Source organism: Penicillium canariense (assembly GCF_028826845.1).
Source record: "Penicillium canariense strain IBT 26290 chromosome Unknown utg000001l_segment0_segment0, whole genome shotgun sequence".
In the NCBI taxonomy this organism is placed as follows: domain Eukaryota; kingdom Fungi; phylum Ascomycota; class Eurotiomycetes; order Eurotiales; family Aspergillaceae; genus Penicillium; species Penicillium canariense.
The window spans coordinates 8,426,222-8,452,208 of NW_026622728.1; the positions used below are offsets into that span (position 1 = coordinate 8,426,222).

Below are 25,987 nucleotides of genomic sequence, written 5' to 3' on the forward strand. Positions count from 1 at the left end.
CGGAACTCAACGGAGTTCTGGAAATATGGCTTTCTTCTTCTATACTCTGACGATTGCTTTGTAATCGTTGCCTTTGCTTTACTACCCTTTTACGATCCCCCCTGATGGTTCCTCGCCTTTGCCCTCTTAGCTACGCTCGACCGGATTTCCTTGGCTGTGATGATCTGGATTTGAATTTTGTTTGCTTTGTTTGGTCTTTTTTTTATTGTTTCTTTTTGAAATTCTCTTGCGGTTGCCTCTTATCTAGCATTTGCTTGCGTCAATAAGTAGACCGCACCTGGAATTGCCAGTTAGAATCATTTGTTCAATATAGAAATCAAGCCTTCATCGCATCCCTTCTATTCATAAATTAAATCGGCGCTCCAAACTCCACTGCACGAAAACCCCCAGCAATCCATCAGCTTCACTCAGTCAGGATCACACCCTCACCAACCCACTTCTCCCCGCCTCCCTTGACCACCTCCCGATAAATCCACTCCCCGATCAGCGCCCTCCCAACAGTATACCCAATCTCCGGCTTCTTTTCTGTGCCCACGCGTAACTTTGTAAAGCCTGAGTCTGCGCCAGCCTCGGCAATCTTATGATCGCCGCCCAAGATACTCGGCCGCACAATCACCACCCCGCCACACAGCAGATTATCCGCTTTCTCCTGCGCCTCAGCTAATAGCCGTTCCATCTGCGCCTTATCCTTGTGCGGGATATCCAGCGCCGCATACAACGGCCTAAACAGCAACGGCACATCCGTAACGCCCTTCTTAATGCCCGCCCCAGAGATAATCGTCACTCGCGGCGCGACGGCTGCATAATCCGCGAACGAACCGAACCGCTCCGCCGCAATGCGGGCTAGCGCACCGAGCAGCGCACGCGTGCTTTGCTCGGTGATATTCGGGTTTGGGATGCTGATGTGCGGCACCGTCGGGACGCGCATGGGGATCTGCTCGCAGGGCGATGGCTTGGTGAAGACCATTTCGCCGGTGCCGCCGATGCCCGAGATGATCAGTGAAACGAGCGTGGTGCTGTGCGCGTCTGCGGCGACAACAAGCGTCTTCATGACGGTTTCGACATCGCGCGCATCGCCTTCTATGATGCGCAGGTGTGCGTCGAGAATGTCTTGTGTTAGACCGGGTTGCGAGAGGAGTAGGGCTGTGAGCTTTGCGGGCGTGCGAGCCAGCGCGATGGCGTTGTAGCCACTGCGGAGGGTGTAGGCGAGGCAGGCGTTTGCGCAGCCGCCGGTGGCTCCGAGGAAGGCAATTGTGGGAGACATGTCTTTTATACGGCGGGGGAATAGAACTTGGTCAAGTACAGGTGGTAGTCAAAAGTATAGAACGGTGTAATCATGTAATGCATCGACGACAGGGCCGTGTGCTTGCGCTCGAGGTTTGTGACGCGAATGAGTAGCATGTCGTGACATCGAAGGCCTTTATATCTCCTTGGACCACATACATAGCCCTCTCTCATCGTCACCCCGGACAAATGATAGCTCCTGTCATCATCCAAATTTATCCAGGCGCAAGCCGATCCAGACGACGCCCACACTGTCTAAAGGTCAGGATCGGCACTGGACCCCCATGAAGGTGACCAAGTGTGGTAAGGCTGATGTACGCTTTCGGCTGATTCTGCGCCGCCTGCATGGTCCCCAAGCGGCGTTCCTGCAATGAGTGGCTCCGTGCGTCTTCCAATCGGACCGGTGGGCGTGTGGGTGCAGGCCCTAACTGGGTTAGAGTCTACGGGATCGGGGGAACCGGGGGAACTGCGCCCGGTGCGGAGTAACTCGGCGGCCCCAAGCATAGAGAGAATATGTAGTCTGTCCGGCTAATACATAATCTTTCAACTGGTACAAGAAAAGTATTCTGGTTTATAATTCTCGACCTCGTAGGTCGTAAATTCGCATTAAAAACCCCGGCGCATTCTTCCCATTGGATTTGTTCGAATTGTTATCTGGCAATGCCCGTTGAATGGCTTGCAGGATCATTGATTCCGGACAGGAATTTGTCTGAATTATTCCTCAGTCACCTAGTTGCTCATCTCCTCTCATCCTGGATTCATCTAAGATATCATACAAACACTTAGGAAAGATCCTAAGGTCTATACTATTGATACACTCTTCCTTAGGCTTATAGATAAAGCACGCGGCCGAGTATCAGACGAACGTGCTTCGTCTATAAGACTATGGAAAGAGTTTGTCGCGCTACAAGCGACATCCCAAAGTATCCATCCGGTCATGTCCACGGGCTATGAGCCTACTGCGACTGCAACCACTGGTCAATGGACTTGAGATCCGCACCCCGGACCCGCTGCACTTCCTTGCCATCCTTCATCATCACGAAGGTGGGCATAGCGGTGATACCGAATTGTTGAGCTACCCCCCTCATTTTATCCACATCGACCTGAAGGAATCGGACATTTTCGTATTTCTCACTGAACTCCCCAATCTTGGGGGCGACGGCCTTGCAAGGACCGCACCACGTCGCATAGAAATCAACCAGCACGACGCCGGAGGAAGTGAGGGCTTTGAAGATGACGTCGCTGTTGGTGCGTGATGATGTTAGCAAACACGGACTATCACAGCAAGCGCTCTATCAGCAAGGGGATTGAACACTCACTTGTCAATGTTGGACACCTTTCCGTGCGACATGATGGGCGTTGAGGCTGCGGTTCGAGACTGGTAGATGCGGAAAGCTGGTGCGATGTCAGCTAGATGGTTCTTGGGATGGACAGACTCGTCATGTCACCGGGACCAGGTCACAGATATCGAGGCCAGCAGATTGTGGGGAGTTTACCGATGAAGAGCGCACTGATGATCAACAGGGTAGACAGCTCCATTGTGGGTTGCTTGTGGAAGAAGTGCGGGCGCCGGTGGAGTCCGATGTGTCGCTCTGCACGTGACCCCGCACCAAGTATACGCTTGCATATTCCATTTTCTTTGAAGAACTGTGTTAGTTCCCCCTTGAATGTAAATTATTTCTCTCACTGAATCGACGAAGGTCTGGGTCAGATACATGACACATTTATCAACTGCGCTGCAGACGTGGAGTGGGTCTTCCTCGGTATATCCCGATTCACTTGGAACCCTCTGCGAGCCAGGAGCCAGCCGATATATATCGAAAGATATTCCGGTGACCTTCTATGTTGGATCATGATGGTGACGACATGAAATATATGAAGTGCAGGTGTAATCATATCTCAATTCCATGTAAATGGCCTCCATCGTGAAAGTCTTCCATTAGCCGTTGCCCTTCTTTAACCGAGAAATGGACCGAGCATACGCGGCGCAGATATCTTCCTCAGATGCGATATCTTCCCTTTGAATGAACTCTTCTTCTTGATGACTTGCCTAGCGTAACATCGGTCCTGTGTCTCACTCACCGTCTCAAGGTCTAGGGCAGTATACTATGATACCTCTTTACTAACATCTAACTGCTAAGGTCCTACCTTTCAAATAAAGTACTAATATTAAAATATCTAGAGGGATAGCTTTTTCTAACGTGGAGTAACAGATAGACGTAATAAATCTAGTATTGATTCTAAATGATAAAGGGGGTACAATAGAACTAGACACAGAATATCGTGCACATGGTAGCGGTTGTGCAATGGCCGAAAATTGCATATCGGAACAGAAAACGGGTTGAGATCTAGTAAAACCTTACGTTTCACCCACCGGAATGGATTCAAATATGACCTGCACAGAGCTTGTATATTGAATTTCCTGTGGAGTAAGATCAAGTGGTGCGGAGGGAGTAGGAGCAGGGGTATTTGTAGCAGCACCGCCAAATAAGGCTCCTCCTGAGCCTCCTCCAGTAACTTGCCCGAAGCCTGTTGCGCCACCAAAGAGACCCCCTGAGCTTCCGCCAAAAGGCATCGGTACTGGACGCGCCAACATACTGAAAGCGGAGTTGCCTCCATCCTGAATTTCCACTGCAGCTACCTTGCGCCCAATGACTTCGGTGTAGTCATTTGATTTTTGGACTGCATCGCGCATGGCCTCCTTGCGCGACTCAGAGCCCAATGCCTTTTTGGTAGCAGCGGTCAACTCCCAGCCGATCGAGTTGATGTCGACATTTGGATATCCCACAAGCTTCCCGGCAACCTCACTCATTTTAGTGAAGTCACGGAAGACGGCAATGAGTGACAAATTGCCACGGTATTCTTGGTTTTTGAAACAATTCGCCTCTACTGGGCCATTCCAGCGCCAAGTGCGGAGGGAGGTGGAAGAGAATGTCACCACTGCTGCATCTGCAGTTACATCTCCGGACTCTGTTTTGGGAGAAAGTTCTGTGAAGAGTTTGCTGAGCTCGTTTGAAGTCTCAGTCACCTTGTGAGAGACGATCTCGCGAGTGCTCCCTTCAGCGTTCACGGTGACGTTCAAAATACCTCGCTCAGGCTGGCGGGTGATGACCGATGAGCCTCCAACAGTGATTCGAAGTGGTGCCATGTTGATTTTTCAATCTGTGATATAATCAATTGCAGTCTTATTCCAACAGGGAACCGGGGATGGGGCATTGTTGTAAGGAGAAATGATGCCAGGCAACATTCGGTCCTGGTGGGGCTCGCTGCGCAGAGCTCCGGTGTGGATGCCTTGGCTATTCAATTATACCCACCCAACCCTCCTTTCATTCTTCGTACGAGAAAAAGGTCAAGACAGGTACAGTACGTTGCCAATATGCCGACTGCCGGCTTTGCACTAAAATATATGTGAGTCCATAATATGAGAGTTCAAAATTACAAGGGTCAATTTGCTTGGCGGGGAGTCTCGCGTACACCTCGAATAAATGTGGATGCTTTAGGGGAGCAACAGAAGGCAGAGTTTGCAGAACGACTCATTGGGGCCCTAAACCGAAAAAGGCAAAACTAACCGCATGGCGTAATTTATAGGTCCGCCGTTTACAAATAATTTTAAACTGCCCAAAGAGGTGTTGAGGTTTCGCGCATTTTAGCCCCTCAAGGGTAGTGGTCAATTTCCGAGACTGACCTCCCAAGATATAATGCAATCAATCCTCCCACATGGTCCCTACTGCAATGAGAACTCATAGGAGCTCACCATAGGTGCTCAAGGGTGTTTGTCTATTGTATTTTGGTGGCGTATTTACTCACGTTGAAGTGATGATAGAGAACGGGACTTGATAATGAGTAGTGTTTGTTATTGCTGGCGCAAAATTATTACAGAAACCATCATATCCTCCACGTAGGTATCGTGCCAGTCTGGAAAACAAGGGTATGCAAATAGTTTATATCAATCAAAATAAATCAAACAATGCCACTTAATCGAACGAGAATGTAGATTTCTTGCCGGACACCTCCATTAGCCAGCGGACTCGCAGCCACACTCAACCACTGGCATATGTCGACATAGCACGAAGCTTAGCTCCATACTTCCAGAAGACAATTGAAGCAGGGATACCAATTGCCATACTGATAAAGGCCAATACACTGGTCCCCCATCTATAGCCCAAATCCGAGTATAAATAAGGAGCGAAAAGGGGAAACCCAAAGCCAGCTAAGCTGCGAAGAAGAGCACAAGCAGACATGGCACTGGCCGCGTAAGTGGTGTAGCAATCGATAATATACATCTGCATCCCCTGTAGACATCCCATGGTGCCGGCAGCGAAGATGACCACGCCAACATTGGGCATAATCCAATGTACATGGCCCTGAACGCTCCATCCGTACCAGAAGAGGCCAGCGGTGAAGATGAACGACCCGATGAACATGGTGGGCATGCGGAATTCGGGGCACCCGACATTGCCATTCTTCGCCTTAAGATTTTGGTAGATCCGGTCGATGTATAGCACGTTGAGGAAGAGACCTGCAAACGAGCCGATGGCAATCGAGATGTAATTGAGTCCAGCAATTCCTTCGCTTTCCCCGTACCAGCCTGCCCAAACATCTGGAATGGTGGTCACCATCAGATACGAGATGCCAAAGAGGTAGCCTAAGTATAGAGCGGTGACTGCGATGATGGGTTGTGTTGTGATCATGCCGACTGGTCGGATCATGGCGCCTCGGATCTTCTGGATGAGGGGCTCGACCATTTCGCTAGTGTGCAGTTGGTCGTTCCCGGTCTCTTTGGCCAGACGGTTCCGCTTCCATTTTAGAAGGGTGGCTGGATGGGACTCGTGTAGCCAGATCAAGCCGACGACCTGGATGGCAACGGCCGCAGCGCTAGAGGACCAGAAGACCCAGCGCCATGTGGTATTTTGGGAAATGAAGGCCCCGGCAATCGGTCCAATAACTGGGCCCAGCATTGGCGCTAAGGTGTAGATACCCATGGCTTTTCCGCGATGCTCTGCATCCCAAACATCACTGTACGAGGACAGAATTAGCTCACGGAAAGGGTAAGCTAATGATTTCGTTGTCTGTCTTACCTGATCGCTGCACCACCCAGGGCCAACGGAGCGCCTCCGCCGAGACCAGCAAGAAAGCGAAAGACAAAAAACTCAGCCGGTGTCTGCGCAAAGCCACAGCCAAGGTTCCACGCCAGATACCATAGATTGCTGAACTGAAGGAGGCGCACGCGACCATACACCTCGGAGGCAGGGCCAAAGACCAACGGACCGATCGCGTAGGCTAGCACAAAGATCGAAAGCGCCAGGTTATTTTCGACCTTGCTCGTCATGTGGAGGTCCTTTCCAAGCTTGTCCAGCGCCGGGGCGATCATGGCTGATGAGACTGGGGAGATGAAGGTGAAGACCGAGACGGCCAAGGTGTAGTGCCATTTGACGTTTGACGGCCAATTCCTGGGGTTTTCGGGGTCGTCTGGGCCATCTCATGTAACTAGGTTGAGATCCTTGGTGGTGATGCTTGCAGTATCGGTATCACGCTGCGTAATTGTGCCCGTCTCGAGGTCTCGCTCTTTAGAATATGTGGATGAATGGGCCTCCGACTGGGAGGGAACGTCTTCTGGTTTGCTCATGAGGGACAGGTTTCCTGTTTCTTCGTGTTTTCTTTCTGATCTCTTACTTCCCCGGGGCTTTCTTTTCTCTTTATTCCAATTTATTATCACGTCAAAGAGTCAAATTTCGCTATAGTTCAGACTCGGAACCAATCGGAGGGGCTGAAAAGGCTCCGGCCCGGAGTCGCAGCCTTTTCCCTTTTCCCAAATGCTCACTGGAGCCAATCGGAGGTGGTTCCTACAGTATTTTCCGGGTCCAATCACTTGCGATGCCGAAGCCAGGCAGTATTCTCTGCTTCAGTGTAAATCCCCTCTCAAGTACAGATCAGAGACAGAGTGGTCCGGAGGAAAAAGTATATAGTTGCAGAAGTCCATATTCATGGAGTAATTCATACAGGTATGCCTGATTGCTTTTAGCAACGAGTGTGACTCGAGTTTAGGTTTGAACCAATCTCGTAAACAAATCTATATCGATCAACGCTGAATTTGTAACTGTGGCCCTAAGGTATAACGGTGCCGTAATTTGTATAATCACAAGATACAGTAGGTAATTCTCTGCCATATAGGCTCCGGAATAGAGTGCGCCAAAAACCGCAAAGCCGCAAAACCAAACCAAACCAAACCAAACCAAACCAAACCAAACCAAACCAAACCGCAAATGGTTTGGTTTTTGGGGCTAGTTTCAACCACCCACCGAAAGGTGCATGTATGGCGTAGCACGTGGGACGTGAGCCCCTGACCTTGCAACGACTGACGACGCGTGGCGACAACCCACTGCTCAATTAATGATCATCTCCCAACTATGAAGTTGCAAGAAAGCAGCACAAAAGGTGACGAAAAGAAAAAAAGAAACCAAGTTACATATATGGTGCCCAAATCAGAAACCCGCCATGCATGATCGGCCTGTGATAATTGCTCCAGCACCAAGCCAGAGTGAAATTGGCTCGGCCCCTCCCAGTGTCATGGCCTTCACGTGCCAACCCTGCATACGCCGAAAAGTCAATGCGACAGAAGTATCCCGGCATGCTTGAGCTGTGGTAAAGCCAAGTTGGAATGTATCTACCAGCCACCCGCGGTGCGAGCGTGCAAACGAAAGCGCGTTGACACGGATGTGCACAAGCACTTGGCGCAATGCGTACAGGTGTTGCAGGAACATGGCCGTTTGACTCCAGCAGATGCAATGATGGCGGCAGGGCCTTCTTCCTACCGCAACAACAACAATATCGACACCATCGCCAAAAAGAGCCTTCAGAGCACGCTGAAACTCAACCATCTCCCTCTCCAGGCTGGTAATAGCAAGCAATCCGGCGCGGGGACGATCGGAAAACTGCTGTCCGGGGATGGCAAATCGCGGTATATCGACAGCAGCCTCTGGCTCGATGCGGAAGAAGTCGACATGCGGGAAATCTCTGAACACGAGGAAGAAGAGGAAGAACACGACCCAACAGCGATCGGGCCCGGCTCACTGATTGAAGATCCGATCTCGGGTGCGCTGCTGGGGGTTTCGCATAGTTTGGACCAGTATCATCCCCGTCACGTGGATGCTATGAAGCTCTGGACGGTACATGTTCACAATGTTGAACTTCTTTGCAAAATGCTGCATATCCCTACGACCGCCAACATGGTCGAGATCGCCTCCCAGCAACTGGCCGCAGCCTCCAAAGCAAACGAGTGTCTGCTCTTTGCCATCTACCATTCCGCAGTGTTCTCGATAACAGACGAGGACTGCGTGCAGGAATTCCGTCAGTCACGCACGCCGCTGATGTCGCTTTATCGAAATGCATTTCAACAGGCACTGATCAATGCATCGTGGCTGAAGACTACTGAAATGCCGGTTCTGCAGGCCCTTGTCCTTTTTTTGGTTGCGATGCGCACGCAAATGGATCCGCATACGTTTTGGATTTTGACGGGCGTTGCAGTCCGGATTGCGCAGCGCATGGGGCTTCATCGTGACGGTGAGAGTCTTGGTTTGCCCCCCTTTGAGGTTGAGATTCGGCGTCGGCTCTTCTGGCAGCTTCTCCCCTTGGAAGGCTACGCGGGCCAGGTTTCAGGCACGGGGATTGCCTTGGCCCCGGATAGTTGGGACACCAAACAGCCGTTGAATATCAACGATGACCAGATCTATCCCGGCATGACGCAGCGTCCTGTTGAGCAGAAAGGTGCTTCGGAGATGATCTTCTGTCTGACGAAGGCGGAAATATCCAATTTCTACACCCGAACAGGTGTGCGGATGAAGGAAGTCGGCGCCTCGATTCAATTCCGCGCCAGTACGGAGTTGGAGAGTGCCATAGACCGGGTCCTAGGGATCATCGAAACCAAGTATCTGCGATACTGTGACATAGGGAACCCACTCCACTTCCTGACGCTGGGGATCGCTAGGTCGGCGGCCAATATGGCACGACTGCGCAATCGAATGACGAAGCGGACCAACATCGACGATCGGGAAAGGAGAGAGCTCTTTCATCTAGCGCAGACGATTCTAGATACCGACAGCGTTCTCTGCAGTAACCCCAATCTAAAAAATTTCCAATGGCAAATCAAGGTCTTCTTCCTCTGGGATGCACTCTTGTGTATGCTGACCAGTCTGGCCAAGGTTGGATTTCTATCTGGTGCCGAACTGAATACCACTTGGAGGAAGATGGAAAACATCTATTCTAATCGCCCGGAAATTCTCGAGGCGAGAAAAGGGGGAGCTCTTCACATCGCCGTAGGGAAATTAACGCTTAAAGCTTGGACAGCAAAATTCACCCAGCGATTATGATTTTGCCGCTGAGCCGGCCTTCATCACGACGCTGCGCTCCTCGTACCGTAAGACGAAACCGAAGATAACGGGGAGTCCAGATTACAACAATATCAATAACCCTAACGGCAACGACGACAATGATGACAATACCACGAGCGATGCAGTGACAGAAGAGAGCTTGTCCCCCTCGTTGGATGATATTTTCTCGAGTTTGGATGGGGCCGAATTGGATTTTGGGTCTGCGGATTGGACGTTTTGGGATCAATTATATCGCTGATTAGACCTAAGGCGTAGTCTACTCTGTCTCAAACCACATCTCTTTCTTCGATGCATTGTCAGCGTTGATATTGCATGTTTAAAGTAGCGATGGAGACTTAGTGTCATTTGCCATTCCTACCTTGTTATTTCGCATATGGAGACGAACCTGAGACCCATAATGACCACTGCAGATCGATGCGCTAATACCCGAATTTATTTTTTCACATTTTGTTATGAGCCCGTGTTCATCTTTCTACCGACGGTCTCCAAATTCGTGCTCGCTGTCAATGCTTGCTTCGCTCAAGTGGCTTAGAAGAAGGGCTATTAGAGTGGATGAGACCAGAAACAGTTCTATTGATCGACCCAGCCAGCGCTGCCCACGAAATTTTGCAAATTCATAATAACCGTAGATCAGCCTACGTTTCCTTGATGAGCCAGGTGAGTAGAAATGTCATGACTAGGTACTCAAGGGGCTGACGGGAGGGCAGCTTTGAATAAGCTGTTGCGCTCATGGTATCGGCCGTCGCAAATACTTATTTGGATTCCACTGTCAACAACGGGACCTGGAGACTGGAGTTGCGACCAGTAAAAATTGTAGAGGTTGTAGTTATAACCACCTTCGCCGTGCTCGTCCTGTTTGCCTCCTTCACTTGTTTGGCAGTTCTCTGAGTTTCTGTCTTGTCCCTCTCTCCCCCTAGATTTTCCAGATGTAAAGGGAGAGAGAGGAGAGAGACAAAATACATTCCTCGCCCGTTGGCAAAATATGCATCGTATCCAAATTGATAGATCATTGCCGAGAACACTGCATTCCGATTCGCTTCTCCGCTTTTAAGTGCTGGTGTTCCTGGCATCCTTAAAATAGTTTTAAAAGTGTCTATCACCATGAGTGGGCTACGTTAATTTACCGGTATTTATCAAGTTCTGCAAAAACGGACCGTCAATACGCAAATTGGGCCCACCACACGTATAAAGACTGCTGCGCCCCACGTCCGACTCGTAAATTCGCGTTCACCTCAAACGTCAAGTCAAGCTTGTATCCTCCCCCGAAATGGCGAAATCAGTGGAGGAATTTGCTCAGTTAGAGCCTCTCTGGGAAAAAGCAATCCGATCACCCGGGGATATCTCACGAGGAAAAACACCAAATGATGGATTGGCCGCCCCTCGAAGAGATGCAGTCCAACGCCCACAAATACCTCGGTTTATCAGTTGAAGACTTGGTCCAGAAAGCGGCTCTATCTCCTGACTCCCTGACCTACCCGGAGTGTCATCTGATGTATGACTGTTTTCGCATTCTACGTTATGATGGCCATAGCGCTGTGCGTGATCGATGGTTCTTGTTCTAGGAGCGGCCCGACCTGAAAGCCAAGAAAAAGCAAGCGGAAGCTGCAATCCTGACATCGGAGGAACTTCAAGCCCTTCGGAACCTAGACAAAGTCTACTACGAGAAACAAAAGAAACAATTTGGTGAGAATCAGGCGAAGCTGGAAGCGGAGAGGCAGCAGAGACCGGAGCATATGCCAAAAGAGTGGGTGGAGAAGATCATCGACAATAAAAGATGGGGTTACGTTCTCTATCGTCATCGGGCTATGGATGGATGGGAGGATTTCAAGGCACTTCTTGATGGGGTTCTCGCAATGCCTTTGTTTGGTGTCACTGGCTTCCAAGAGATCCAAGATTCCAAAGTAGCCGAATTTGTCGAATTTAAGCCAAAGGACGATGACGAAGAAGAATTGGACTACCTGCGCCAGTGAGTAGCATTCTCGTTTTTTGCGAGAAGATAGTATTAACTCAAGAGCTAGGGAATTTCGAAATCGCCGGGAAGGAGGCGACCTAAGACCTGGAATCCTTGGAAACGTCTTTCTCTTGTTAACAGATGAGGCTCGATTAGCATGCGGTACCGCTGGTACAGAGCAGTTCTGGGGATACATCTGGGCAATTGATCCTGACTGGTCCTTGTCGGAAGCTGACGAGGATGGTTACGATGGGCGGCTCAGAATCAATATCACCCAAGTCTTCTGGCGGTTCTATGAGTTTATGTCGACTGGTAACTTCACTCTCAAGGATATCTGGCGCGACTTTCATGATGTGAATTTGACAAAGACATATATATGCGACAAAGAACCCATTGCTTGGCATTTCACAAATCTCGAGAGGCCCAAGTGGCCTTACTGGTGACTATCAAGGATGTCTAGTGTCTTATAACCCGGGAGCCAGTGTTCATACTCTCGGATTTGATCCATTTAACCTTCTTTGCACAGCTTAAGCTACGACTGCATGTTACAGCCGATCTCGTTTATTGTTACATCTAATTCACTTGTACTGACTTTTTGTGCGTCAATTGATATCTGTGGCGATGGACATGTGTATGGTCCAAGGCCAGCTGTTAAGGCTTGAAAATGATGCCAGCTGCCGCGGGCATCTATCATGTATTTAGATCTGTCTCGCTGGCCATCTCCTAGTCCTGGCTTCTTTCCCATCATTCTGACCAATAGCGGCGGCTTGCAAGTCCGACGGGGACCGCAAAAAGTCTGTCGTCGGCGGTATGATGTGCACAGCTTAGCAGTTCTTATGTATATTGCGGCGCGTGATTAATATCCATCCTGATTGTGAGTTATCACACGCTAAAGTTGTTTATTCTTCCTATCAACTAGTATCTTAACACGACTAGATAGATCACAGGTCACCTTGAAGCATCCAGCCAATTGAGATGAAGTTTCGATCTGCCTGTTATACAATGGTAAGTGTGCTGTTACTGAAGCCTTATATTGGCAAAGCCTTGCCTTCCTATCCCATCCAACTGTAGAGTAGGTATATGCGACCGAAGATATTGGAGAGGCTGGGCCAGCACTATTAACAGCAGGAACACCGAGTTGGCACAAAAGTATTGCACAGTGGAGGCTGAAATGTCACTTTAAATACTCCGCGGCGAACCAGACCCATCATGCTGATTGTCAGGGGGTCCCTACCGGAAGAGATGTAGGGAAAATCATAGTCTCCAGGGAATGCGTGAAGGCGTACAATGGGAGGGATAGGATGGTGAGGTAGAGTCCCACACTTTTGCCTCCAGTGGGCTGGCACAGGGCGGAATCCCGCCGACTCCAATATAAAGGAGGCTGGGAAATCAGAAACAAAGGAAGGGCGCTAGTTACAAAAGCATGGATCCGTATCAAACAGCGGCTGCCGCCCCCGATGTACTCGGCGAGTCAGCGGCCGACTGCGACTCATCAAAGTACTAGTACAACCAATGGAACTCGATCCTACCTTCAAGCTGGGGCTCCTTGGCCGCCCCCAGACACGCCGTTGGGCGAATTCGTCGAGGAGACTCCACTCCATAACCACGCCATCCATGCAAGAACACGGGTTTTATTCCTCCCGCCTTACCATCTCTCTACCACCACTTCCCTGCACCTCAGTCAACTCCAGAATGAACGCCATCGACACTGCAGATTTTTTCTGGGACCCTCCAACTTCGAAGGCCAAGTCGGTATGCCATCTTGTGCGTTTCTTCATTTGCTGACCTCGACAAAGCTTCTGCGAGACGGACTTCGCTGTGAACAAATACATCGCCGAGTTTATAAACAGCTTGACAAATGTCGTCTACAGTAAGATTCTGGAAGAGATGTAAAATTGTGATCTGATTCATCTTCATCAGTAATCTATGGCATCTACGGGTTACGCCAGCTGCGAGGGAAAGGGAACAAATGTGCCAATTCTTTACGTGTCCTTCCCAACTGGGGCTTGATAGCGGTCGGTGTGTGCTCGTTTGCATTCCATCTCAGCCTCAAGTACCATACCCAAATGAGTATGTGCCGCATGTTTCCCAGATCAGCGACTATCCCGCTCATTATTCCCTCCACCAGTGGACGACCTCTCAATGCATTTGGCCACGACCCCGGTCCTGCATCGTCTCTTGACAGCCAATTCTAATCGTGAGGACACTGTCGTCATTGCTATCGTACTAGGCTCCATATTACTGTTTCTGGCAATATTCCATATCCTAACCAATGCGCTGGTCCCCCACTCTGTGTCATTTGTCGGCACAGTGACCATCATTGGGTTTCACACTATACGGCTTGTTAATAGCCGGACGCCGCCGGGCTCAGCTGCCCGGCGACAGACCTGAGGAATGGTTAGGTTTGGAGCAGGTCGGTAATCTAATCTTACGATAGAATTATAAACAACTAACTTGTGTTTACAGCGATTTTCAACCTTGGCTATTGGCTTTGGCTGGTTGATCAATGGGCCTGCGGGCTGTTGACCAAAGCGCGAGAAGCAATAGGTCTTCCCTGGTCTTTTCTATTGGAGCTTCACGGATGGTGCGTTTCAGAATTCTTACGTGTTTTTCTTCCCCGTGACACTAAACGCATTGTAATAGGTGGCATATCTGTACTTAAATTGGGGCCTATATCTTTATCGCTGTTGTAGATCACCTAGTCTCCGGTGAGGATCTAAGGAGTACCCGGCAATCATTCGCCTGGCCTGCTTCCTGGGCGTCAACATCAATTTTCGCAGGACGAGGACCATCCGTGGACAAGGAGGTCAGCGAATAATAAGCGAAAACACAACCATGTATGTTTTTTTCAAGGTACACATCCGCATGCGATTAAATGAAGGAATAGTGAGAGAAATTCGGATGCTTAGAATTACATAGCGTGCGGGGTTGGAGATGGGGGTGACTTTGAATCTACGCAAATTCTCCGCGTGGGAGACATGATCACCTACTAAACTCAGAACCCCCTTGCATTGTTCTCTGTAACCTCTTGCCCCATTTGCAAGGGAGCTCAAGAACAGCATGGTGGTGATGATGCTGTCAATGTAAGGTCAGTCGGGCCTGCTGAACCAAAGTCTGATTGGCATCATGAAAATCCTCTGTCTGCCGGGAGGGCTCCCGTGCTCGCTAACAACATGTACATCCAAGAATTAGGGTCATAATGACGGCGTGCTCCATCCAGGGCGGGCAGGAAATTTCTCATGACGGCTGCACCTAGATGTATTAATTTCTCCCGAGACAGTCTTCACTCGCTAACTAGTAATCCATTAGATTCTAGTGGCGGCAAGGTTAATAGACATGCTCGCAAGCTCTTAATGTTAACGTAGGGTTATCTCCTGAGTAGGTTCGGGGGAATGAGTAAGGATATACATTTTCCGCCAGAAATCCAAACTCAAACCCTGCTGATTAAACAGCCCTGTATAACTAACTAACTTATCTTTATCCCTCCTTACCTCATCAAAGCACTGAAGTGATAGCTCCAAGAATAAAGGAGTGGGGCAAGCAAGATCATTTCTAACTCAGACGCAAAGGTTGAATGGCGTTGTCAGTCACCTGGACTCATATTGCATCGTGATTGGCGGCTTTTGTGGGCGGGCATTCTTGATGATGAGTTAGATATGTGTGGCGCGTCGTTGGTATGTAGTCCATACTTGAAATACGGAGAGAGCCTTATATACCGTAGAGAATAGCTCTTTAGGAAAGAAAAGGCAAGACCGCAATTTAATTATTGTCATTAATGCTCAAACTCTCCTCATCAGATACATAATGCGGTGTATCGATGAAGAACCAGAAAAAGAGCTCGGCTTCGCCTCTCGTCCGTTGAATAATGATCCCTTGAGGGCAGCAAGAAAGGCAGACTCGACAGGTGCCATGCTCCGGCTATCTCTATGGGTAGCTTTCGCAGCGTGGATTGCGAACTTCGACAACGGCTATACTGGCACCATCTTGATCATGCCGTCCTACCGGAAAGCATTCGGAACTTGTCGAGAAATCATGAACCCCACCAATGGCAAAACTATTGAGCACTGTTCGATAACGCCAATTCAGCAATCACTTATTAGCCTCAATTACCTGTTCATTGGAATTGGAGGTGGTCTTTCCGCACTGACAGGAAGATATACCGGGCGCCGTGGCGCGATCCAGATCGGATGTGGCCTGGCAATCATCGGTGCAGCCGGGATGTTGGGGACTGGTAGTCATTCGGGCGGAACGTTTCTTCACTACATGGTCTGCAAGTGCATCAGTGCTATTGGTATAGGACAGCTTATTGCCGCTGCGCTCTCTTATGGCTCGGAATGCATCGTTGCCAATAAGCGAGGCCTTGCCTTGGGACTATATAACGTTGGGTTGGCATTGGGCAACCTTGCATCTTCGGCAGTGTGTGCGGGCTCCGCACGCCTTGAATCTGCAAATAATTGGCAATGGAAAACACCCATACTTTGCCAGATCCCCTTGGGCATTCTCCTTGGTGCGGGCATTCTGATGTTCCCTGAGTCACCGCGATGGATCTTAAACAACGACGAAAATAGGGAAGAAGAGGCGCGCAGAGCGTTCAGTATCTTATACCGCATACCCGCCGATTCATCCGAAATCACTGCTCAAATCGAAGATGTCAAGGCGCATATCAAGACTGAGCGCGCTAATGCCGCCGCCTCCTCTTGGTACGAGATCTACACGAAACGCCACTTCCGCCGAACGTGGACCTCCGCTTTGATAATGATCGGACTTTCGATTACTGGCATTCAATTTGTACAGCCATACGCGACTACTTTTCTGAAAGGTGTCGGAATCAGCAACCCGTACCTCATCAATGTGATAATCGGTCTATCGATCCTCGGCGGGTCGTTCCTTGGGCCCTTCGTCGTGGAATATGGCGGACGGCGGTTCGCTATTCTATCTGGGTACAGCGCTATGGCTGTTTGCATGTTGATACTGTCCTCAGTAAGCACGGCGCTAGGGGCAATTGGAATTTCGAAGATGATTGTTGTTATTTTGCTTTGCGTCTGGTCGTTCGTGTTTGGGGGGACTATTGCGCCCAGTGCTGGTCTTGCTTCGGTGGAGATGCACAGCGTGAGGCTTCGCACATACGGGCAAGCACATACAACTGTTCTCTACGGCATCTTCTCCTTCGGCGCGACTTTCTGGACCCCCTACATGCTCGACACAGATCATGGTAACATGGGTCCCAGAGTGGGATACTTTTATGCCGCTGTGACGGTAGTTATTGGAGTCTTAGTTTGGTTACTGGTGCCTGAGACTGCAAGTTTGACTTTGGAGCAGATTGATGATGTCTTTAATTCGGGCATTCGACCATGGAAGACGTCGACGGCAGCGAATAAAGCCATGGTGCGGGACAAAGCTCAAGAAATGTCGCTTGAGTAGGCAGTACTTTTGGAGGACCAGCTTGTTGACTGTCAATTATTACAAAATTGTGCTATATATATAATATCTAAATATGCCTACCTGCAAGAGATACCAGAGAAATAAAGCTCAATATGTAGTCCAACACTCCCTTGTGTCCTGCAATCCCTTTTCGGAAGAGTCTAATAGACCCAAATTATCCCTCAAGATCAACTAATTGTACATGAGTCCATCTAAGAATCTACCTATCATTTTCGTAGCATACTTGAGAGAAAATGGTGCCACGGCGTGCAATCTATCCTGCTGCTAATCCTCTATAATGATACATCTTATTCGTAATAATGGTGATAGTAAAACTGCCGCCTCGGGAGGTGATCGGCTCCCGGAGCACAGGGTGAGTTAGTCACCCCGCCGCCCTGAGCTGCTCCCTGAGTAACCCTGACTTGCTCTAGCAGCAGGTACTGCTTAGTGAACATTAGGTGGCGGAAGACGAATAGGGTGAGGGACTTTCAGGACGGATAGTTTGTCCAGAAACCACCGGCTGCAAAGAAATCTCTTGTGCTTTTATGCTGGAATACTGTATTTGAGCTGACCAGATATCACGGGAATACTGGCCAAATATAGCGCCGAAATCATGGTTTGACTCGCGCGAAATGCCACGTAATGCCGTAGGGGACTGAACATCAATTATCTGCATGGTAGATGTTCATGAACAGAGGGCAAATTTAGGATGCAGGTGCAAGATTACCGCTTACAATAATTGTGCGGCTACACTGTATACTGTTCTCTTTTGTCCTGCAGTACAAGGCTTTGGCAAGAGCCGTTCGGATATCAGATCTCGCTATTCTCGGGTTGTGTAAACGTCGACAAAAAATGATTGCCACATCGTGAAGCCTGGAAGCTGTAGCGTGTTTGAGGATGTGCAGGCTCATCTTTCGAAGAAGGGGATAATAAGGCTCGATTCAGCACCAAGACTTCCGTCTTCCGTCCAAGCCAGACTTGCTGAATGCAATGCAGGTTAATTTTGAGCCGAAATAACCCGAACCTCTAAGCATTGCTGTCGGCTTGACCGGGCTAGATATCACATAGTAAAGACAGGAATTCAAATATAGTGGTCATCGACTTACGATCTAATTGGATGCCTCAGGCTCACATTTCGAGAGTGAGGCTCAACCGAACCCGTAGCATATTTGCTTCGGCCAGATAGTGTCACTCAAGTCCTAGGCCTTGGCATGATTCTGCAAACGGTAAGACTATCTATTTAAGCTTTTTCGGTTCCCGAGAAGACTTGGGACCATTGATCTAGGCTCACTGTTCACCGCTTGGCGTATCTTTGGTCCATACCAAAGGCTAACTTGTTCCGCAGCAGAGAAGCAGCACCTCCTTGTCCCTTGGCATAATATAAATGCCACTATCTTAATGAATAAGTAGATAGATCCTTCTAGCCCTTTGAAACTGTGGCAAGAGTAATGTGATTTACCATAGATTTGCTTAGCAACAGTGCAATAGATATACATTATCATTATATGCTAGCGATGCAATGCCTTGATGCATTCATATCAATGACGAGTACTTGAATTTATAGATATCACGTCATAATCGAAGCAGCTGAACGCTCCCAAATCTACTCGTGTTCCCAAGCACTCCTGAAAAGTATAAGGCGGGGTGTCGCTCGCGTCTGAAGCGTGTCCACCAGACTTCAGTCAATTGTGTATTTGACTTCTTTCAGAAAGCAATCATGGTCCGAATTCAAGATTTTGAGGGGATGCAATACTCCCGCGATGGGACTACAGCCGAGAAACAGGACTACGCCTACTTCAACCAGCAATATGCGACCTCAACTCACGAGGATGATCACAACATGCACCCAGATCTCATCGTTCAGCCGAAACGAGACGAAGACGTCATCCACACTGTGAACTGGGCCAGAGAGAACAAAGTCGCTATCGCTATCAAGAGTGGTGGTCACCAGTACAGTGGTGCATCGTCTACCAGTGGCAAGAACATTCAGATCGACCTTAGCAACACATACAAGGACTTGATGGTTCTGAATCCCCGCGACCCCATTGACCAGGATAGAGCACTGGTGTACGTTGGCGTCAGCAATCAACTCAAGGACTTCAACGCATATCTCAAGCACAACCAACTGTTTGTCCCCCACGGACAGTGCGCTTACGTATGTCTGGGTGGGCATGGTCAGACTGGTGGTTATGGACAACTTGGCCGTAGCTTTGGCCTTCTTGGCGATCATATCAGAACCATTCGTATGGTCTGTCATGACGGTGTCATTCGAGATGTCTCTAAGGAGAACGAGGCCGAACTTTTCTACGCCGTACTCGGGGGCAGTCCAGGTAATTTTGGCATCATCACGCACTATATCGTCGAAGTATACCAGGCCAAGAGTTACATGGGGACTGTTTCCGGACCAGATGGATTCAAGGGACCACATGGTATTAAAGGACTCTGGATCTACTCTCCGGAGGTCCTCAAAAATCTGCTTACTGCAGTCGCACAAATGGCTGACGATAGCAATGTCCCGCGAGGCTTTGACCTCTGTGTGAGCGTCCTCAGTACCGACTTTCCCGTCACGATGCTATTCCCCACATTGAAGAATGCTGACGAATGGGAACGCATTCAAAATAAGATCAAGGGAGCCCTCGCGGATAAGTTTCTTGACTGGCTGAATGGCAGCTTCCCCGCCATCATCGTGCTCTATGCGCAGTGGTGCCCAACCAGCAAGGATGACAAGTATGACGAGAGTGTTGATCAATGGTTCAACAAGTTCCGGGTCCTGAAGGGTTTCTTCAAAAACGAAACCCTCCTCATCAACGAGCTCGAAGAGGACATGTCTCAAATGACTGGAAGATGGATCTTCCCCAAGCAGCGAGAGTTTGATCTCCCTTACGTCAAGCGCACCTACTCTACGAACTCGAAGACTCTCGAAAAGGACGGCTGGGTCGACGATGTGGTTGATCGCATCGACTTGATCTATAACCCGCACCAGTTGCTCGATAATAACCCGGGAGACAAGGAGTACGAAGTCTACACACATTGCAAGCTTTCCGTGCAGATCCAATGCTATGGAGGCGACAATTCACGTTTCTATTTAAACAAGGATAACGGCACCTCTTACAGCTGGAGGGACACATCGGTTGTCCAGACGCTAGACTGCTTTCATGAACCGGGCGACAAGTATAAAGAGTATGCCGAAAAATGGCAGGCCAAGAATGACTCCATTATGGTTGGTCCCTCGAGCCCTTTTAGCAAGCAGGACAGACGTTTGCTCTGGGGGTCTTATGGTGACTGGGACCTGGGGAAGCAGGAGATTTGGAAATGTTATTATGAGGATTCGGACAAGTACCAGAGACTGGGTAGGGCAAGGCATAAGGCTGATCCCAACGGTACCTTCACTGCAAACCCGTTCGCTGTTTCGGCTATTGCAACCAGGGACGCTTAAACTGTAAGATTGTGATAGAAGGGGCTATCTCTGTATGGGCTAGTATGAAAGATGTCTAATGGGATGAGATAATTGATCAGATTGATGATGATATTAGAAAGTCAGGGGGATTGCCTGTTGAATAGCTATCCCCGGTGCTCAGCATAAACTTATTCTGAGAAGCATTCATGCCTCGATGTTCTTGCTCGTATGCCTGCCATAGTCCAATCGCTCCCACCTCATCACCAACCCGCAGACGAGACAGATGGCACCACCGGCAACCACTAAATAGAACTCCCGCCCAATCACTGTGGCCACGGCATCAATCCCACGAGAAAGAACCTCAGGGTTGCCGGACTGCCACACCGCTGATGATACCCCGGCGAGCGCCTCATGCAGGTCCTTTTCTGAGTATCCGTTATCCCCAATGGCATCCGTCAGCAGGTTGTACCCCACATTTTGGAAAATCGAGCCCGCAACCGCCAGAGCAATTGCAATACCGCCCATCTGTGCCATGTTGAACATGACCGCGCTGTCCACGCGGTCGCGTGGGTTCTTGTTTATCACATTCGAAACACCCACACCATGCTGGAACGAACAGCCCAGACCGACACCAATGAGTGCTTCCAGCCCTAACACCTGGGATTCGGAGACACCGGGGCTCAGTGTGCCGGCCATAGCGCCGGCCCCCGCGACAGTTGCAATGCCTGCAACGATGTAGATCAAGTTGTAGCGGCCAAGAACCGGGAGCAACCCACCCACCAGGATGACCACAGCGATGAACACCAGAACGAAAGGAAGAAGACGGACCGTTTGCTCCATGGCGCTGTGGCCGCGAGCGAACGCGAAGAAGAGCGGCGTGTAGTAGAGGGTGATGGCGTACGATGCGCCTGCACAGCCAGATGCTATCCAAAGCGGAAGCAGGTCAGCCCGGCTGAGCAAGTGAAGGGGGATTGCGCGTTGCTCAGAAGTCGTGCCAATGCACCAGTATTGTTGGACGATCCATCCAACCAGGATCACCCCGAAAACCACCCAGACGGCAATCGACGCACCAGAGCCCCAGTCCCACACAGGACCAGAGAACTCCAATGCAAGGGCAAATAGTACTGGGGCCACGATGTTGAACGCAATGCCGATGGGGTCAATCGCCATCAGTCGGGAGACCAAAGGACTGTCTGGCCCTAGGTATTTGCGAGGAAGGCAGAGAATGGCAATCACAAGACTGAGGCCTACCCAGGGTAGGTTCATGTAAAAAGCCCAGCGCCAGGTGGTGTGTCTGTTCGAGGCGAGAGCGGAGCCGATAGGACCTCCAATGACTAGACCCACGGCCCATATTGCGCTCAGAAGACCGAATAGTCGAGGTGTCTCATCGGGCGTGGCGAAGACGGCGACAAATGTCAAGTTGCTATGTTGCTATGAGCTGTCCGGGCCTATCAACATCAGAGATAGATCGCAACAGACCTTTGGTACACCACAGCACCACCGACACCCATGACGATCCGTCCAACGATAACCACGGGGAGATTGGGGGCTGCACCGGCCACAGCAGCACCGGCCATGAAGATCACAACGTTAGCGATATAGATCCATTTCATGTCGACACAATACAAGATCTTGCGGGAGAAGGATAGGACGGCAAACACAGCGAGGCTAAAGGACAGGCTGATCCATGGTAGAAGAGTAATGTTGCCGAAGGCCTTGTAAAGGGCGGGCTGGATGTTGGCTACGTTGCTCACATCATAGCCTAAAGTAATGACTTTGTCAGAATGATGATTTGGATTGGGCCTGGTGTTATGATACATGGGCTCAACCGACCATTGATGAGGGTTGTCAGAATGAGGACTGCAAGGGTTCCCTTCCATTTCCAATCAGGGATGTGGCTGCGAGGATGAGTCTCTGGTGACAAAGAGCTCTCGTGTTTTTCTGAAGGCGACATGGTGAGGTTGATGCTCAAAGAGGGATATGGACGATTAAGGAGTCAAACCAGCACAAGCCATTGGGTGTAAGGGAAGGGCGGTTCTTGTAGTTACAATGACCTGTGTGGACCCTAAGAGATGTGGGACATGAATTAGGTGAAGGAGATCCTCCAGCCTCGTCGGGCGAAGAGTCGCCTCATATACTCCATATATGACCTCCCACCTAGTGGCAGTGATGATACAAGATACAGGGATAGTGACATGATATCCTTTGTCTTTGTATTGAAATGTCAGCGAATTGATGTCCAAGCGGCGATCTCGTTCGTTGTACTGGTCAGTATCCATTCTAGATGCGAACCCACTCATTCCATTTTCAACATGCCCGTCCCGCCCCAAAAAGACATCAAAGCCAGTACTGTAGGCGTAAAAGAAGAAGAATTTGTATCACGTCAGCGCAATTGCTTATCCACCGAGACTTTGTCCATCTGCCAAGCGTGGGACACCTGGCACCGCAGAGGCACTCCACAGCCTCAAGTAACCACGGTCGGCATGCCGAGAGAAATGTTGGCCATGCTAAGCAGGAAGCTAAGATGGCTAGAGAATACCGGATTAGGAAATATGCACCGCTCAGGTGTAGGTGTGGACATGAGAGTGGCTGTCGCAAGCTTTCAGGCGTTCCATCATCTTATCTTGCAAGGATCATGGGCCCTTTGTATATCTACGCTAAATATAGAGCTGGATATGGTTGATTCACAGTGTAAATATATCATCTTCGCATTTCTGACTAATTACTGGAGGATGTCCTTTGTTATGTCAATATTGCGACAGCACACTGCTGGTGAATTTAATCGCCGGTGCCGATTTGCCTACTTTTGACAGTCTTCTTCAGTCCTTCATCCGCTTGAGAATCTCCAGATATTGGATGATTATTACAATGCTTCACTCCTCCTTCACCTCTCACACCATGTCCGTGTTAAATGCGTATCTCAACCCTCTGACCTATCTGAACACCTCTATTGGTACCACAAAGCTTGATAACCTTCTCATGCAAAGCTGGTTATTCCCTGCCCTTGTGGCACTCGCAATTGCAGGGCGTCTACTTCTCTCCATCTATTCCACTTGGCATCATGCCCAGAAAGCTAGCAGGATAGGCTGTGGAGAAGTCCCTCTCTACTCCAGCCAGGACCCTTTCGGTATTTCCACCCTCCTCGAGACACTTGACGCAGCGAGAGAGAAGCTGCTCCCACAACTGGCAGAGAGGAGGATGACTTTCCTATCCCGCAAGCATGACAGATACGTTTCAACCTTTCGTATGTGCCAGGCTGGTCGGGAGAACATGTTCACGGCAGATCCCAAGAATATCCAGGCTATGCTGGCGACTCAGTTCAAGGATTTCGGTTTGGGTGATATGCGTCGTAATGTAGCGAATCCAGTTGTTGGTCATGGAATCGTGAGTCTTTTGCCGCGCTAGAAGTAGCGTTTTTCTCTAAGGGATAGGGCTCGCTGACCGGACATAGTTTACTACTGATGGCGAGAGTTGGTCACGTTCTCGATCACTGCTACGGCCTCAGTTTACGCGAGATCAGATTGGCAATCTTGATAGGGAAGAACGTCATGTTCACAATGCGTTGTGTGCCATTCCGATGCTATCGGACGGCTGGTCCTCCGCAGTGAATATTCAGGCCATCTTCTTTCGTCTTACCCTTGACTCGGCCACAGAGTTCCTCTTCGGTAAAAGCTGCGATAGCCAGGTTGCTGCTATGCAACAGGAAGCGGGACCAGCCCCGGATGATACTTTTCTCTACGGGTTTGACCGGTGCATGTGGTATCTTGCGGAGCGAATCCGGTTCGACCGGCTCTACTGGGTCATCTACAATCAGGAGTTTCGGAAGTGCATTGACATTGTGCACGCCTTCGTGGACCAGTATGTTCACTCTGCTCTGAAGCAGGTGCAGCAGCAGGAAGAGCAACCCCAGGGCATCAAAAAGGTTCCCTCGCAGTATATCTTCCTGAATGCCCTGACTGGTACTACTAAAGACCCCGTCAGGCTGCGCGATGAGTCTCTAAACGTCCTCCTAGCAGGCCGTGACACAACGGCTTCTCTACTGAGCTGGACGATTCTCCTTCTCGCACGACACCCGCACATCTTCTCAAGACTTCGAAGCGATATCCTCGAGCAATTTGGGACCTACGAACTGCCTCGGAACATGGACTTTGCGTCTTTGAAATCATGCCAGTACCTTCAGCATTTTCTCAACGAAGTCCTTCGTCTCTACCCGGTCGTACCCTTGAACCGCCGTTGCGCGACAAAGGATACTACGCTTCCTCGTGGCGGCGGGAAAGATGGTACCTCCCCGATCTACATTCGCAAGGGCCGTACAGTCATGTACAGCACCTATGTCCTGCACCGTCGAAAAGATATTTGGGGCGAGGATGCTGAAATCTTCAATCCGGACCGGTGGGTCGGCCGGAAGGTCACCTGGGAGTATATACCGTTCAATGGGGGACCCAGAACGTGCATTGGTCAGCAGTTTGCATTGATGAGGTCGAGTTATGTGCTGGTGAGATTGTTGCAGAGGTATGATAAGATTGAGGATGTGCAATCTGAGAGAGAAATCCGGTATAGTGTTTCCCTTACTTCTTGTCCGGCTGATCCGGTGACTGTCAGATTTCATCAGGCGGAGGTGGAGGGTTGAATGTTTTGGGCAGGCTTGGGATTGACAGAACCTGACTATTTTCATGGTTGGGATATTGTTTGGATGGTGGAACACTCAATGAGAATGTATTTATTGATGATGATGATTATGGTGATTAACGTGATGCAGCCTAAATCGTGTCGTATGGCTATGCAGGCGCTTCCTCCAGCGGAAGCAAGAGCATTCCGAATGCTAGCCCACGCGCATGAAAGCAATAGATACATAAGAAAACGCCGCTTTGCTAGATTAAATCCCCCGAACCCCACAGGAAACCGTAATCGAACGCCATTGTAGCCGTAAGATCTCCCCCTCAATCAGGCCGCCTGCCTCATCCTGTATAACTCGCTGATTTATCTTTGTTACGGTTAACCATTTGTTGTACAAGCTGCATATATGTGGTGAATGAATATATCTATATACGCTGTTTGGTGCTCACTTGACATATCAACACACCAGAATTGAACCGACAAGCAAAATAAAACAAATGAGAACCAGATTTCACGCAAGACGCTTAGACGTGTTCCGAAGGAAAAGCATGGAAACAGGCAAGGAATAGTTTTCAGACAAACTGTACATACGCAGGACCCATACGAGGGGAGAAGAAAAGGACATAATGAAAAAGATGGGAGGAACTCGGCATGTGCCAGCCGGGATAGAGAAAGCAGTTGGCGCTCATGTACATGGAATGAGAAAGCTTGTGCGAACCTGACCCGAGGGATGAGATAAAGCACGAAGCGTGAATGAGCGACTGTCGATAGATATTGGGGTGAGTAAACGGTATGAGTCTCATCAATGGTTAGGGGGTCGAGGCTTCATCGTGACTTCTCGAGAAAAAAACCATAGTAACGGACAATTTGAGAAGGAATGTAGGGTGAAAGACTGCAGTAGTCTTGATTTTCAGAGACGTGCACCTTTGT

At 49.6% G+C, this 25,987-nt stretch overlaps 11 protein-coding genes across 11 annotated transcripts; 6 read left to right on the top strand and 5 right to left on the bottom strand.

Annotated features, from left to right (window-relative positions):
• Positions 1-403: 403 nt before the first annotated feature.
• On the bottom strand, positions 404-1,264 carry N7482_002914 (uncharacterized protein; the record flags this gene model as incomplete). The annotated part of the gene is made up of 1 exon (XM_056685039.1): positions 404-1,264. The coding sequence occupies one exon, from the start codon at positions 1,262-1,264 to the stop codon at positions 404-406; it is 861 nt and encodes a 286-aa protein (XP_056548645.1).
• A 976-nt stretch (positions 1,265-2,240) lies between these two features.
• On the bottom strand, positions 2,241-2,823 carry N7482_002915 (thioredoxin family protein; the record flags this gene model as incomplete). Its single annotated transcript, XM_056685040.1, has 3 exons — positions 2,241-2,526; positions 2,604-2,679; positions 2,781-2,823. The coding sequence occupies 3 exons, from the start codon at positions 2,821-2,823 to the stop codon at positions 2,241-2,243; spliced, it is 405 nt and encodes a 134-aa protein (XP_056548646.1).
• An 820-nt stretch (positions 2,824-3,643) lies between these two features.
• Positions 3,644-4,432, bottom strand: N7482_002916 (SIMPL domain-containing protein; the record flags this gene model as incomplete). The annotated part of the gene is made up of 1 exon (XM_056685041.1): positions 3,644-4,432. One exon carries the CDS (start codon positions 4,430-4,432, stop codon positions 3,644-3,646), a length of 789 nt encoding a protein of 262 aa, XP_056548647.1.
• Positions 4,433-5,324: 892 nt separating this feature from the next.
• Positions 5,325-6,910, bottom strand: N7482_002917 (MFS transporter; the record flags this gene model as incomplete). The annotated part of the gene is made up of 3 exons (XM_056685042.1): positions 5,325-6,300; positions 6,363-6,762; positions 6,817-6,910. The coding sequence occupies 3 exons, from the start codon at positions 6,908-6,910 to the stop codon at positions 5,325-5,327; spliced, it is 1,470 nt and encodes a 489-aa protein (XP_056548648.1).
• A 1,159-nt stretch (positions 6,911-8,069) lies between these two features.
• On the top strand, positions 8,070-9,909 carry N7482_002918 (fungal specific transcription factor domain-containing protein; the record flags this gene model as incomplete). The annotated part of the gene is made up of 2 exons (XM_056685043.1): positions 8,070-9,596; positions 9,664-9,909. The coding sequence occupies 2 exons, from the start codon at positions 8,070-8,072 to the stop codon at positions 9,907-9,909; spliced, it is 1,773 nt and encodes a 590-aa protein (XP_056548649.1).
• A 1,123-nt stretch (positions 9,910-11,032) lies between these two features.
• Positions 11,033-12,065, top strand: N7482_002919 (uncharacterized protein; the record flags this gene model as incomplete). The annotated part of the gene is made up of 3 exons (XM_056685044.1): positions 11,033-11,206; positions 11,258-11,637; positions 11,690-12,065. 3 exons carry the CDS (start codon positions 11,033-11,035, stop codon positions 12,063-12,065), a joined length of 930 nt encoding a protein of 309 aa, XP_056548650.1.
• Positions 12,066-13,134: 1,069 nt separating this feature from the next.
• On the top strand, positions 13,135-14,284 carry N7482_002920 (uncharacterized protein; the record flags this gene model as incomplete). The annotated part of the gene is made up of 6 exons (XM_056685045.1): positions 13,135-13,370; positions 13,419-13,492; positions 13,543-13,692; positions 13,974-14,039; positions 14,089-14,206; positions 14,266-14,284. The coding sequence occupies 6 exons, from the start codon at positions 13,135-13,137 to the stop codon at positions 14,282-14,284; spliced, it is 663 nt and encodes a 220-aa protein (XP_056548651.1).
• A 1,142-nt stretch (positions 14,285-15,426) lies between these two features.
• Positions 15,427-17,043, top strand: N7482_002921 (uncharacterized protein; the record flags this gene model as incomplete). The annotated part of the gene is made up of 1 exon (XM_056685046.1): positions 15,427-17,043. One exon carries the CDS (start codon positions 15,427-15,429, stop codon positions 17,041-17,043), a length of 1,617 nt encoding a protein of 538 aa, XP_056548652.1.
• A 1,717-nt stretch (positions 17,044-18,760) lies between these two features.
• N7482_002922 (FAD-binding oxidoreductase) lies at positions 18,761-20,746 on the top strand (the record flags this gene model as incomplete). Its single annotated transcript, XM_056685047.1, has 2 exons — positions 18,761-20,423; positions 20,682-20,746. The coding sequence occupies 2 exons, from the start codon at positions 18,761-18,763 to the stop codon at positions 20,744-20,746; spliced, it is 1,728 nt and encodes a 575-aa protein (XP_056548653.1).
• On the bottom strand, positions 20,645-22,394 carry N7482_002923 (uncharacterized protein; the record flags this gene model as incomplete). The annotated part of the gene is made up of 3 exons (XM_056685048.1): positions 20,645-21,863; positions 21,920-22,202; positions 22,274-22,394. The coding sequence occupies 3 exons, from the start codon at positions 22,392-22,394 to the stop codon at positions 20,645-20,647; spliced, it is 1,623 nt and encodes a 540-aa protein (XP_056548654.1).
• A 944-nt stretch (positions 22,395-23,338) lies between these two features.
• N7482_002924 (cytochrome P450) lies at positions 23,339-25,070 on the top strand (the record flags this gene model as incomplete). Its single annotated transcript, XM_056685049.1, has 2 exons — positions 23,339-23,824; positions 23,892-25,070. 2 exons carry the CDS (start codon positions 23,339-23,341, stop codon positions 25,068-25,070), a joined length of 1,665 nt encoding a protein of 554 aa, XP_056548655.1.
• Positions 25,071-25,987: the final 917 nt, after the last annotated feature.